The following is a 13,791-nucleotide window of genomic DNA, read 5'->3' on the forward strand; positions in this document are numbered from 1 at the left end:
TGCATGTTATTTTCTGAGCGCATTATGTGATACACAATTGTACATTTTCCTTCCTCCATTTAATCAGGTAAAATATAGCTTTTCTTCGAGATTTTACTTATTTACACTGGTTTCAAGTGATTGTGAGCGCAAAGGTTGATGGGAAAGATAAAACGTTTCATTTACCCCCGCATTTTTTTTTTTTTACTTCGTGAAGAGCAATCGATACCAGAGGTCTCTAAGGCTGTGTAATTGATTTGTATTTGTTTGTTTTATGTTACAAGTATAATCTTTTGTTAATTGATGACCAATGGCATTGATGTGATCATTGACACTTCACATAACCTAATAGGCCTTTAAAACAAAAAAATATGAATTTCTCTTAAAATAATACACTCTGGTTTTTAGATCTTACAAATGTAAGACTTAAATAGATCTGTATTGGTATTTCCAACAATATATATATATATACACACACACATATGTATGTGTGTGTGTGTATACAATTTAAATATATCAACAATGTAGTTTTTCAAGGAGCTCTCGAATAAATATTTTATTGAGTTCGCCATTTTTGATCCAACTTGCCTTCCATAGTCTCTTCTCGTTTTTCTCCGTCCAGTTACGATCATTCACGCGCTTGAGTCAAAGAAGATGGAAGATATTTCTTTGGACGAAGTGATACGTCGACGCGGTTTCAACAACAAAGAAACAGTTAAAATGTATTAATTTAGCAATTTATGAGTTTGAATGCAATTTATGAACGGTATGCCTTGAGTTGTATCATTCAACGTAATGAAAAAAATCCTTTTCCAGGAAGCCTAGGCTATTTCAATTCCTCAGCGGTCCTGTTCAAGGCCTGTACTCGCCGTTGGATTAGCTACAATCATGTAGCTACTATATCGTTTCACTGCAGACACTGATTTCCCTAATATCAACGAGCCAAATACGCACAGCTAGCTATTTATCAGGGCTCCGTTTAACTAGTTAGCTAACAAGGTAAAAAAAATAATGTTTTTATCAGCATTTGATGACGGTAAGTTAGCTATCGACCAAAAAATAACCTAATAAGGTTAACAGGTCGCTGGAATGTACGTTAGGTAGTTACATATAAACTAACAATGGTTACACACGCGAAAACGTATAGCTAGCTAGTTAGTATACCTATAGATATAGATATGGTACAGAGCGCGAGGCAGTCTTGTAGAACTTCTACCTAGAGCCATATGTAGTCAACTAATTGTAGCCTAGTCCTCCATGATCTAATATTCACATTTTGGAAAACACAAGGAGCGCATATCAGAACAGCTAACGTTATACTATTTGATTTTGTATTTCGCTTTGAGTATACCTAGAGAGCCATACTGAATGTACTGAATGTACGGCAAAATCAAATAAATATAGCTGGTATTATACGCGCTAAATGTGGATATTAGATCATGTAGGATTAGGCTACAACTAGTTGACTACCAATGTCGACCTCTTGTCTTTCAGGCCTATGTTCGGCAGGGGTGCAGGAGGGGTCGGGAGGACCTTTGATGCTCGACAGAAAATTGGGATGACGGATGTCAGACAGAGACTTGGTGGAGGAGGGGGAACCGGTAACCAAAAACCAGACCTGGATACATTTTCAGTAGTATCAAATATTCAACCGAATTACTTTGTTGGAACTCAAACAATTATTTAATTCTGAACAGCTTTTGGAGCATTGCTCAAGGTAATGGGTGAAATAATACATTTTGCCAGAGTTGAAGCAGGTATTCTTTGTGAGGACCTGCCTGTTGCCCTGTTGAAAAATGCTTATTGAGACTCAAGACATCTATGTATATGCCTGATCTGGATGTCTCTTACCTAAGCCCCATTACAAAATAATCTGTTTCAAACTACACATTTTGCTGTTGGACTACATTAAGTTCTGTTAAGCATTCTTAAGGTGTGTTAGCTGGGGCAGATCAGACATTGGAATTGGTTCTTGCCTTCTGCTCACTCATGTTCTTCTCTCGCTTCCTCCAGCTTTTCAAGGGAAGGATGCCAGAGAGAAACTTGGCCAGAAAGATGCCCGCTTTCGAATCCGTGGAGGAGCAGGTGGGGTCCAGGATGCCCGACAGATGATCAACTCAAGGAAAGGAGGACAGAATACATTTAATGTTACCCCACAGAGTTTACAGCAGATACCAGCAGCACAGCTACAGACACATGTGCAGCAGATACAGATACACACTACCAATGACATTGCCAGTGCAAATGCCAGGCAGTTTACCCCCAACCTACAAGGAATGAACATTAGAGCTGGGGTTACACCACAGCTGGGGGGTGCACCTAAGAGGATGATGGATGCCCGTGATAGGCTGAGCCTCAAGAGGAGCATTGGAGCTCCACCAAGCCAAGGAATGGCGGCACCCATGAAGATCACCAAAACCATCCAGGTAAGTGATCAGGCTGACAGTTGGCTCCAAAGGGACAGTAACCACAGGTCCAGGATCTTCTCTAATATTATCCAGGCTTAGCTACTAGACAGAATTGGCCCACTTGTCACTCAAGATGTGCACGGATAAGAGAAAATGCAAATTCTTGCATAGTTTATAGTGGTAAAGCATAGCCTCACTCCAAACATAGTTGATAGCTAAAGTTAATTGGAAATTAGTTTAAAATTCAACTCGGCTTATTTTCTATTTAGTTATTGGTAGCATGCTTTTAGAGTCAAATATATTAATTTACCTTATGAATAATGATTTTATTTAACTTTTTTTTAGCAGCAAAGGCCGGTAGGGATGTCAAGTGGGATCCATATGAACATGCCAAGCAGGGGTTCCCAGGTAAGGGGACTTTTTTTGAAAAGATAAAAATCAGAAGGTTAGATTGCAGAATTGATTCAAATTTGCTTTAGAGTATATCAACTGAATTTGGTTGATTTCTCCTGGTCATGCGCCACTGCAATGCAAATGTGAGTGAGTAACTTACCATCTCTCGCTCAGTCTTTCTCAGGTGATGATGACATCCCTAGCAAACAGATGAAGACCACTACTGGCAACCATATGCTACAGTCACGGGTGCGAGGACTATGCTAGATTTTCTTAACTTTTCTCTTTCTGTTGCTTTACCCTAAATTATCTGTAATTCTTTATTATTCAATGTAACTCAAATATCCCTTTAATATTGCCACACTGGCTGTATTGGTGTCTCACTCTCAAAACTTTCCATTCATTAATTGAAAAGTTTCAATGCTTCCTCTCTTTCTTCAACAGCCTGGCACCCTGGGCTGCCCTTTCACTATGTCAGCCCCCATCACTAAAGTAGTCAAAAACGATGCGTACACCGCTCCTCGTCCCCCAGTGCCTGTGGCACCCACAAGGCCCAACCCTAGTGTAGGGGCCTCCCGCTCCTCTGCTCTCGCCTTACAGCCCATCTCCAGGACCCTCAGGCAGGCAGGGCCCACAGCGGAGACCAGCTCCCAGCCTCCTCCACCCCCACAGGTCAGTATCCACATGTCCATTCACCCAGCTATTTGAGCACTGGATTACATAAGGTCATCTCTATAGGAATGTGTTGGTAGGGATGCTAGCAGATAACCAATAGACTTCCAGTTATTGTGCTAATGCTAGTTATCATTGGCTCGCAAAACTACCTCTAACTTCATACTGGACAGAGACATCCAAATGGTATCCACAAGTTCATCTGACTCTGGGGAAGTAGATAAATGGCCTCCTTGTCAGAAGTATCTCTCTAACCCAGCAGTGGGCAATTCCATTCCTCGGGGTCCTGGTTGGTGTCACAGTTTTGCCCTAGCTAACACACCTGACTCCAATAATCACCTAATCATGATCTTCAGTTTAGAATGCAGTTTGATTAATCAGTTGTTTGTTACGGATGGAGAAAAGGTGTGACACCGAGGACTGGATTTGCCCACCCCTGCTCTTAACAAGCGGTAAAATTAGTTCCAAACAGTACAATTTTGCTAGGACTGTCTGTGAGTGGTCTGAGTGAGGAGGGGAAAACTGAAAACTAGCTGTTATTGGCAGAGGGGTTTGGAACTCTTTGTCTATTGACTAATATACCGCAAAGTGAGGTCGCCAGGCAGGCCAAAACTCCATCCCACCTCAACAGGCTGAAATTTCAAGTAGTCTTTTCAAACGGCTCCTACACTAAAAAGGCTTTATAATTTTCACAGTATTATTCCAACTTAGTTGTAATAGTTTGGAAATGTATATAAACCACAGGAAAGTCACATTTTGGACTGCACTGGGCCTTTATCATCACTAGTTGGCAGCATAGCAATCCTCTGGATCAGTATTCATCTATCGTCAACGAGAAAGAAGTAGGTTGAACGTAACGCCTACCATTGGCTTGTTGTGTTGGTGTGAGCTGTATATGTATTTGATTGTAAAGTGTTTTGGTGCACCCCTTCAGCCTACCTTCAGTCCTCTGGAGGGGACTAAGATAACAGTGAATAATCTGCACCCCCGTGTCACTGAAGAGGACATAGTGGTAAGTGCCTAATGCTGTTCAGTTCTCTGCTGTTTTAGATTCTCTAGCTGTGTGTAAATTGCAGACCTGCTTACGATGCAGCCATGACTCATTTATCACATTCAACTGACCTTTTTCCTGTGTTCTTGTGACGGTCCACAGGAGCTGTTCTGTGTGTGCGGTGCCTTGAAGCGAGCGAGGCTGGTGAAGGTGGGGATTGCTGAAGTGGTGTTTGTGAGGAAGGAGGACGCTGTGAGCGCCTATAGGAAATACAACAACCGCTGTCTGGATGGTAAGGGCCTTCAGCAAGGGCAACATTTATTTCAAGGTTGATTGATTTTTTTGGGCACCAGCCTCTGGTAATGAGGCAGGTGATGATGAATAGTTATCTGAAAAGGCATTGGTTTTACTTTCTTAAATCTTTATTTATTCTCTTCCCAAGGCCAGCCAATGAAGTGCAATCTTCACATACAGGGGAATGTCATCACTTCAGACCAGCCCATTCTTTTGTAAGTCTCTGTCATATTCATATTTCTCACTGCCCCCTTGGTTGCATTGCATGCAAATCAAACTTTCCAGTATTAAATTGTAGTCCACAATGTGCATGATTTCTTCCTTTCCAATTGCAATGCACGTTGTCTTTCAACATCACATAAAATCTTACATGGACCTCATTTTCTCTCACAGGAGGCTCAGTGACACTCCAGGCAGTGGAAGGAAAGAAGGCCTGCCCCTCTCTTTGTCTCGCCCCGGGGGTCGTCCAGCCTCCTCTCAGCCCACACCTGAGGTGGATCCCCAGACCATCCTCAAGGCCCTGTTCAAATCTACTGTCCAGACCCCCTCTACCACAGAGTCTCCTGGTTCACAGTGCACAGCCTTCCGCATTAAGATATAACTTTCTAGTACATCCACACAACAAATAATACATCCACCCTCCTGTTTGACAGAGACATCTATTGACATGATCAAATAGCATGATACTGTATTTGTATAACTTTGACAGATCATTGGCAGGTTGTAACATCTAAAATTAACACACTGATGCCGTCGTCCAGATTTTTAGGAAAGAAAAACATTTGTAGCCGTGGCATACTACATAGATGCATGTCTCATAACAGACCAATGTGAGGCAGTCTGATTTGTTCATTTATTGTTTTAATCAAACTTGGTGGGGGGATAAACTGGACAGTTGTGGGTATTTTTTGTATCACATGGTTCACTTTTACAACTGTTCAAATAGTTCACATTGAACACCCCTCTTGGAATCATGAGATGTTTTGTGCTGGTTGGAGTTCCCCCCCCCCCAACCCCCAACCAACCAATGGTCTCGCTATGACCTGATGCACAAACTCATGAAGATACTTGTACTGTGAACTACAGGCAGCAGTGGTTCTTGTACTGGACATAATATTAATTTTGATTTCAGAATGACTTGTACACATGCTCGTATTTCGTTGTGGTATTTGGTTTGCTGTTCTCCTTTTTGTGGCATTCAGGTTCTATGCTTATTTGTGGCTGTTATTTTACTTTTTATTGCTTTTTGTGCAGCTTAGAGAAGTCATGCTAATTTGCTCAATTTATGTTCAAATTGTCTGTAAATGGCTTTTTACAGCTGCCTTTTATGTCAGTCATGAAGATATGGTAGTGAGGTCAGATCTATGTACAAGTTAATTACTGCCAATAAATATGTTGCTTTATAAAGATGTGTTCACATTTGTGTGTGTGTATATAAAATCATTGGTTCATATCCTTATTTTGCAATAGAATGTTGATCATTTTGCATTTGTGTCTTTAGGTCTGTCTGCTAGACTGGGGTTCACAAAACCTTTTGGGGCTGGAGATCCCTTTTGTGATAGCAAATTCAGCAGGGACCCCCTTATAAACAGATTACAACACGAGTGCAATATTTTTTTTAAAATGGCCTACAAGGTGTGTGCATTGCTGTTTTAAAGCTTTAATTTGGGAATATAATTGAGTTTAAACATTTATAAATGGTGGCATACTGTGAATACCAATATCCCTGAGCCTCCCTAGGCCCATATTGCCCAGGGTTAAGGACATAAATTGTAGATAAATTCTAGTACATACGTTAAATGTATTCCACAGATCCCTTGGCCAACCGTCGTATAATCTGTTAGTAAAGAAGATAGCGACGTCCAGGTCGAAACATGCCAACCAGACTTATGTTATTCCAGGAGGTTTTACGGGTAACCATTGCTAAAATAACACACGTAAACGGAAAATGTGTTAACAAATATTTTGAGGTTAGTTAGTTCGCTCATGATCTCATTGTTTCAACCACGCTAGCTAACTCCACAATTTATGTTGAACACTGAACTTAAGCTTGCTTCAAGACCAAACTTTGTAAACACATGAGTCTTGAGGTTGTTGGCGCCTGATGGTGTTTAAAGATTAAAATAGGTCAACTTGATGTCGATATTAATTTGGACTGCATTCCCTAAGACTATATCATGTAGCTTAAGCAAAGATTGTCTACTATGTTTTACTCTCAGGCTAAAGCCATTAGTAACCTCTGTGTCTCCCTGGAGTTGTAGACAATGTATTAGGACCTGCCTAGACAGATGTCTGTTTTGACTTAACCACTCTTCTCAGTGCTTTCTCTACAGTTCAGTACTGACATTGTTGCCCAGCACAAAATATGTGTAAAAGAGCACCAAGTGTGAGCAGAGAAAACCACACAAAGACCCCTCGACAGAACACTGTTTGTCCTTAACATTCCTCCATATTGCTCTGAGGTACGTTTGGTAATTGACAGTCTTTACAACAATCAGTGTGCATGTTATTGTTGTACTATTAGCAAGTCTACAGAAAAATTAAATGTTTGTGCTACAGCTGTCTGTGGCTAAATAAGGTATAAAAGTACTAATATCTTTCTGCTGTCTTTCAGGGTGTCATAAAGGAGCTCTTCTCTCAGTTTGGTCCTGTTCAGTCTGTGGAGCTGAGGGAGAAGCCAGGGTCCTTTGAGCACTCAGGACCCAAGCTGGCCAAGTATTTCACACCAGCACAAAAACAGGTATGTCCTGAATCCGGACAACGAAGCTCTGTGTTTAGATCAGATTGATTATTGAAGTGCTTATGGACACCCTTTCAGTAATGAGCCTTTTCTGTTTCCATTCCCCACAGAGGTTCAGAGTGGGTTACATCGTGTTTCAGAAGGTCATTAGTATTACAGCAGTGAAGTCCCATCCCCATGATGTCCCATTGGTTGTTTCCACAGAGCAGCGACCTGTGTGGACAGGTCTACAGAGTGAGTGAGCTTTAAAGTCCTCTTCTAGATGGTCTTTCTTTTCTAAATGTTGGCAGAATGTATTAAATTGGAAAGACATTTCACCCAGATTTAATACCATATTTAACATGCCTTTCACTTCTCGCTTTGTTTCTTTGTCTTTAGAATGGATTCATCAGTACAAGCAGTCATTTGCTCAGCCAGACAAACTACAGGAGGCAGTTGACACCTTCATGCAGGATTACGATACGAGAAAATAACAGTTTGTCACTGATACAGTCATTTATGGAGTCTACAAGTTTGATTGGTATTCGATTGAAAAGTTGTGAATCAATACCTTAGGATCACTTCAGGTTTTCCAACACCCTTATATTCTGCTATTTCTGGGGCTGTAGGATAGGAGGCTTTAATATCTGATATTTACTTTTCAGGTGCAGCGCTATGCACTCAGTTTACGTGACCTTTACCAAAGTGTCAAATGCAAACTGGATGCATTGGAATGGACATGGCCAGTGAAGGTATTTAAAGGTAGTTGAAATAAATACCAATTGTAATTAAGTGTTCATATAGGTGCTTTATTGGGCTTGTTCAACCTGTAGGCCAGTCTCATTGTTTCTGGTTTCCATTTCCACATCATTTTCTTTCACTTCTGCCACTTGACAACTCATCGACCATGAAGACAACAGGAGGAAGAACAGGATGGAGGTACAGATGACAATGACAGAGTACATTGACACCTGAAATGCTGAGGGCCAGCAAGAGAAAATGTTAGTGTCAGTTTCATTCATACAGTAGCTGTGGGGTAAGTTGAGACACCCTTGTTTCTAAAAAACCATACCCAAAATGTGTCATTTGACCAAATATTTAGGAAGATGTCATTTCATGGAGTCTGAAGGAAGAAACCACATGGAAAGAGGTAATCAAGTTAGGTCCAAAAAAGTCAAATGAATTTGAGTTAGATGTTTCAATCTAAACCAAAATGGATCATTTTAAAGATTGTTATTTCTATACATCAGTTGAAGTCTAAGCTTCCATGTGGTCCTAAACCTAGCATGAAAGTGCATCCTTGTAGCTGTGTGGGTTGGGTTAATATAGAAAAAATGTTTGCCTTGGAGTAAGTTGAGCCAACGGCAAGTGAGCAAATTTAAGAGTTCTTCCCAGGCATAATGCAAGGCATTATTGTTGGTATATGTTAAGTGTAAAAAAAAAAAGTGTTTGTTAGGTGTTAAGCCTGTGTTTAAATATGCTTAAATTGATTAAGACTAAATCAATTGTGATTGTGTTTGGGGAAAAATAGACATGATTTTAAAAAGATGGTGATAATATTTAATTCAGTACAAAAATGTGTAGGTAGCTTGACCCTGAGTAGTTGAGTCATGTTTTAAAAACGCTTAAATTAATTGGATTATTTCCTGGGATACACATCCTGAAATAAGTAGATATGTTAGAAAGAATACATTTCCCTTGACATAGTGATGTTGACTATAAAAAATATATTAAAAAGGCTAAACTTACCCCACTCTCCCCTATTTGGAATGTGCTTACCTATATTCAGATGATCACTATGATTCTGTTCCTGTCCAGAACCGTTCTGACCCAACAGCACAGGACCAAATGAGACTAACTGGGAGACTCGATCTGACCCAGACTCCCTCCTCTCCCTCTCACCATCAGGTGCTGGATGGAGGAGGATAAGACAGCATGACTATTGGATGAAATAACCCAATTCAGTGTTGGGGTGAATGTAAAACATAGGGACCTGAAACTCACAGGTGATGGAGCAGTGTTGTTCACACTCTTCCTCCTCTGTGCAGATCTCCACCCAGCAGTAAAAGTACACCTGAAAGACAAGATTCAGTAATCAGTGTTTTTCCCCAACCCTGGTCCTCCAGTACCCCAACAGAACATATTTACGTTGTAGTCCTGGACAAACACACCTCATTCAACTCATTGAGGGCTTGATGATTAGTTGAATCAGGTGTGCTTGTCAGGACTACAATGAAAATGTGTACTGTTGGGTCATCGATGACCAGGGTTGGGAAACACTGCAGCAGATGGAGGACCAAGAGATCTTTGACAATTTATACTGAACAAAAATGTAAACATAACATGCAACAATTTCAACAATTTTACTGAATTACAGTTCATATAAGGAAATCAGTCAATTGAAATAAATAAATTAGGCCCTAATCTATGGATTTCATATGATTGGGCAGGGGCGCAGCCATGGGTGGAACTGGAAGGACATAGGTCCAACCACTTGGGAGCCAGTCCCAGCCATTCAGAAATAATTTTTCCCCGCAGAAGAGCTTTATTACAGACAGAAATACTAAATTTCATCAGCTGTCCGGGTGGCTGGTCTCAGACAATCCCGCAGGTGAAGAAGCTGGATGTGGAGGTCCTGGGCTGGCGTAGTTACACGTGGTCTGTGGTTGTGTGAGTGGTTGGACATACTGCCAAATTCGCTAAAACAACGGAGCTTATGGTGGAAAAATTACAAATTAAATTCTCTGGCAACAACTGTGGTGGACCTTCCTGCAGTCAGAATGTCAATTGCACGCCCTCTCAAAACCGGAGACATCTGTGACATTGTGTTGTGACAAAACTGCACATTTTAAAGTGGCCTTTTGTTGTCCCCAGAACAAGGTGCACCTGTGTAATGATCATGCCGGTTAATCAGTTTCTTGAAATGCCACACCTTTGGATTATCTTGGCAAAGGAGAAATGCTCACTAACAGGGGATGTAAACAAATTTATGCACAACATTGAGAAATATGCTTTTTGTGTATATGGAAGAGTTCTGGGATATTTTATTTCAGCTCATGAAACATGGGACCAACACTTTACATGTTTTGTTTATATTTTTGTTCAGTATATATTAGCAAAATGTTCAAATAACTAGGATAGACCTTACCTCCTCCACACTGGGAATGCCCGTCTCAGGGTCGAAGAAGGAAAATGTCTTGACATCAAACCTCCTGACCTGGGAGTGAGAATTTGTCTTCCCCCGACTGTCCACTGGGACGGAACTCCTCATGCTGTCTAGAGGGTTAGGACAGCTGTCAGGGAGAAGGAAGGGGGCGAGACTACTAAACCAACATTGACAGTCTTCATATTCACTGTGATTAATCTTGAGTCAGTATAGGAAAACTTTTGTCTCCCTCCCTCTCACCCATCATAGAGTAGTGTCCATACGGAGTGTCTGGAGGCAGGGTAGGCAAAGCAGTCACGCACACGCAGGGAGAGACTGGGGTCAGGGGAGGGTGGAGTGATTGACACCTCCACATACACAGGCTTACGCAGATAGAGGGTCAGGGGCAGCTGGTCCTCAGGGAGGAAAGAGGTAAAGGACTCATCTGGAAAAAAGAAAAGGGCCAGGATGATGGAGGTCTACCAGTGTAACAGTGTGTGAAGTGACAACTCTTGATGCCATATACTTGCAGTGATTGGACATGGCATCCCTTGCTTGGTCTGTGGAAACCATATTGTTTTACTACAGTACCTGTGGCTATTCTCATCTGCACTCGGACAGTCCCCAGTGCAGTCACAGGTGGAGGGTTAGTTGGGTTTAAGGACCACAGATCAGTGTGGAGGAGAGCTGACCCCTCATATTGACACTGGACCTGCAGACTACAAACTAAGTCTCATTCAAAACATTTACTCCATAGTAGTTTCAAGCAATTAGGTTCTGTCTAAAGCCATGATATGGTAAAGTAGTCCACATTGTAGTGCACTGTCCACAGGCAGGAAGAGAAATAAGCAGCTACCTGAAGGGAGAATGTTTGCCTGTAATCTTTGGATGCAGTTCCTCAACCTCTACCTCATAGCTTACAACATCCCCATTCACCTGTAAATATAAGAGGTATTTTTGCATACCTAAGAGTATTCAACATTACAAGACAAATCAGCATTATACTACTACCAGAGGTATTCAGGACAGAAATATACTACTGTAGAATAGGGCAGAAGGCAAACTAGACCTACTGACTCACCATCATCTTTGTGCCACACTCCCTCACCCCAATTTTAAAGACAGCTGTATCTGCAGAGGTAGCTACAGGAGAGCACTGTGGCTGACCTTTGATGGCAAGGTTGTTGGGGTTGAGTGGGGGGTCAGTGTCTGTCGCCTTCACAGAGAACACAAAATGGCCATCCAGAGAACAGGCTGAGAGCAAGAGGAGGAGACAGAAACATTTAATCTCTGAAATCACTATGCGCCAATCTCACCAAGACAGTCACTATCCCTCTGCTGATACTTTCTTTCAGAAGCATGTTCTCCATTGTACAAAATACACACAAAGCGAATTATTACTGTTCATTCTGTAATAGCAAGTTGAGTCATGATCATCATAGCAGCATCCCAGTTTGAGACAGCCATCATTGGAGACATCCTGGGGCCCACAGTCCACACGCAAAGCTCTATGGATGCTGCATTTTCCTGATCGTGCTGAAGGAAAGTAAATTGGAAGAATGACTTTTACAGAGGTGGTACTAAATGGTACTGTAATCACTATGTGGGATAAATCTAAAATTCACTCCCTATGAAATTATATAAACTCACAGGTGCGACCGATGATGGGTTTCTGGGCCATCTTCTTGAGTAGGGGGCAGCTAATATTGACCCTGTACCATTGATCCCCTGCATCCAGCTGGACTCTCAAAGATACAACCACTGTGTCACCCTAAAGATAAAACAAAGTGGTTTGATATGGCAATCAGTAGGTTTACACACAGACCAAGACCTCTCAATGCAATGAACATCAACAATACATGACCATACCTCAACCTGTGTATAGCAACTGTCATATCGACTCTGGAAAGAAAGAGTACCATTCTTCTCTCCCCTTCTCACTCCACAATGTTCTTTGGCTTTTGGCACAGGCACACTGACTCCAGACCTGTCTGGGGAAAATTAGATCAACCAGCATACCATACATTCTAATTTAACAAACAAATCTGCAGATATAGAGGGCTAAAATATAATGGCTATTTACCTTTTACACGCAAGTTGTGAAGAACCGCTTGACCGAAAACTGCGCGTATTCGTCGGACGGTGCAGGTAACTCGAGGCAGGGCATCTTGTGCTCTAGTTTGAGCGGTTTTCTGCTGCACAAGAGGTGAAAGGCATCGGTAATATGGCGCAAAGAATGCAAATATTACACAAATCATAAGTAGCATCGTTAGGCTACAGGTTATGCTGTGTTTAAATTAGTTGAATGATTCAGAATTTATCAATATAATTGTGATAAATGTAACATTTTGCGCGGTATTTGTGTAGTGAAGAAACGTGTCTTGTAAGACCAGTAATTAGAGTGATGAGACAGGACATTGCGTCAGGCTTTGTTAGCCTACCGGTGATTAAGTCAATTATCACAGTCTGACTGTACGTTGGCCTGCTGTATGTGATACATCCGTGACTGAATGAATGATAACATTTTATTTTATGAATACATTTGATGTATTATTAAGGGATCCTTCCAACTTTTACCCAATTGTTTTCTTTAATAGCCTACTGTGGGGAAAAGTTTGGCTATATTGTGGACTTTCATTATAATTCTATGTTGAGTCCAAAGGAAAATGAGGACATATCACCCTTGATTAAAAGGTCAAAGTAAAGTGAAGGTAGTGTATGGCACATTTGCACTGTGCATGCAATACTACTCAATTAATTTTCACCTCAGGGTCAGTAAATGCAATTATTACATAACAACCTCAACCCCTTCTTTTCTCTCACAGTCACCATGCTCATTTCTCAGTCCCCATGGCAATGCTTGTACCGATTGCTTGTACCCACCCATTCTATGTTATGAGGCTTTTTAACATGAGCACTTATATTCATTGATGATGTGCTGCTTTTAATGTCAGTGTGTCCTTTGTTGTGTTTTATTGTGTATTTATTGGTGGTGTTATGTATTGGCTGGTTCAATCAAATGTGCCCTTTTGGGGATTAATAAAGAACTATCTTATCGTATTACATAGCCAGGCCCATCTTTTTGCTACATATTGGAAGCCACAAAATGAAATAGAACGTTGTATCTTTATGCTGTAAACACTGTGTTCAGTAGGCCTACTGTCACTGTGGCCATGCATGGTATTGTCCC

General features: G+C 41.3%; 2 protein-coding genes and 1 pseudogene across 8 annotated transcripts; 2 read left to right on the top strand and 1 right to left on the bottom strand.

Moving 5' to 3' along the window:
* Positions 1–549: 549 nt before the first annotated feature.
* LOC110538336 (polymerase delta-interacting protein 3) lies at positions 550–6,149 on the top strand. Of its 4 annotated transcripts, none has more exons than XM_021625087.2 (10): positions 550–701; positions 1,474–1,580; positions 1,993–2,405; positions 2,733–2,795; positions 2,955–3,029; positions 3,225–3,452; positions 4,387–4,464; positions 4,606–4,735; positions 4,886–4,952; positions 5,131–6,149. In XM_021625087.2, exons 1-10 carry the CDS (start codon positions 634–636, stop codon positions 5,336–5,338), a joined length of 1,437 nt encoding a protein of 478 aa, XP_021480762.1. In that variant the 5' UTR covers positions 550–633; the 3' UTR covers positions 5,339–6,149. The 4 variants fall into 4 exon arrangements, with proteins under 4 accessions (XP_021480762.1, XP_021480763.1, XP_036794368.1 ...); XM_021625088.2 differs by having other exon boundaries at positions 2,736–2,795; XM_036938473.1 differs by having other exon boundaries at positions 599–745.
* LOC110538965 lies at positions 6,082–7,950 on the top strand (annotated as a pseudogene).
* A 301-nt stretch (positions 7,951–8,251) lies between these two features.
* On the bottom strand, positions 8,252–13,022 carry LOC110538333 (zona pellucida sperm-binding protein 4). Of its 4 annotated transcripts, none has more exons than XM_036938476.1 (12): positions 12,685–13,022; positions 12,471–12,588; positions 12,252–12,372; positions 12,003–12,164; positions 11,683–11,855; positions 11,458–11,537; positions 11,193–11,320; positions 10,863–11,046; positions 10,605–10,749; positions 9,461–9,530; positions 9,236–9,367; positions 8,252–8,435 (listed from the first exon to the last, which is right to left on the bottom strand). In XM_036938476.1, the coding sequence occupies exons 3-12, from the start codon at positions 12,280–12,282 to the stop codon at positions 8,266–8,268; spliced, it is 1,275 nt and encodes a 424-aa protein (XP_036794371.1). In that variant the 5' UTR covers positions 12,283–12,372; positions 12,471–12,588; positions 12,685–13,022; the 3' UTR covers positions 8,252–8,265. The 4 variants fall into 4 exon arrangements, with proteins under 4 accessions (XP_036794371.1, XP_036794369.1, XP_021480756.2 ...); XM_036938474.1 differs by having other exon boundaries at positions 12,471–12,592; XM_021625081.2 differs by having other exon boundaries at positions 12,003–12,137; positions 12,471–12,592; positions 12,685–13,021.
* Between the last annotated feature and the right edge of the window lie 769 nt (positions 13,023–13,791).

This window comes from Oncorhynchus mykiss, chromosome 12 (genome assembly GCF_013265735.2).
Source record: "Oncorhynchus mykiss isolate Arlee chromosome 12, USDA_OmykA_1.1, whole genome shotgun sequence".
Taxonomy (NCBI): domain Eukaryota; kingdom Metazoa; phylum Chordata; class Actinopteri; order Salmoniformes; family Salmonidae; genus Oncorhynchus; species Oncorhynchus mykiss.

What these genes read in the sequence shown, in the direction of transcription:
- LOC110538336 (XM_021625087.2), top strand. Translation starts at nt 634, where the DNA reads ATGGAAGATATTTCTTTGGACGAAGTGATACGTCGACGCGGTTTCAAC. An exon ending in TGGTGGAGGAGGGGGAACCG is followed by an intron (nt 1,581 to 1,992) that starts GTAACCAAAAAC and finishes CGCTTCCTCCAG; the next exon opens with CTTTTCAAGGGAAGGATGCC. An exon ending in AGCCTCCTCCACCCCCACAG is followed by an intron (nt 3,453 to 4,386) that starts GTCAGTATCCAC and finishes GCACCCCTTCAG; the next exon opens with CCTACCTTCAGTCCTCTGGA.
- LOC110538333 (XM_036938474.1), bottom strand. Translation starts at nt 12,868, where the DNA reads ATGCTACTTATGATTTGTGTAATATTTGCATTCTTTGCGCCATATTAC. An exon ending in TTGCTATTACAGAATGAACA is followed by an intron (nt 11,856 to 12,002) that starts GTAATAATTCGC and finishes TCTTGCTCTCAG; the next exon opens with CCTGTTCTCTGGATGGCCAT. An exon ending in GGCAAACATTCTCCCTTCAG is followed by an intron (nt 11,321 to 11,457) that starts GTAGCTGCTTAT and finishes CTTAGTTTGTAG; the next exon opens with TCTGCAGGTCCAGTGTCAAT.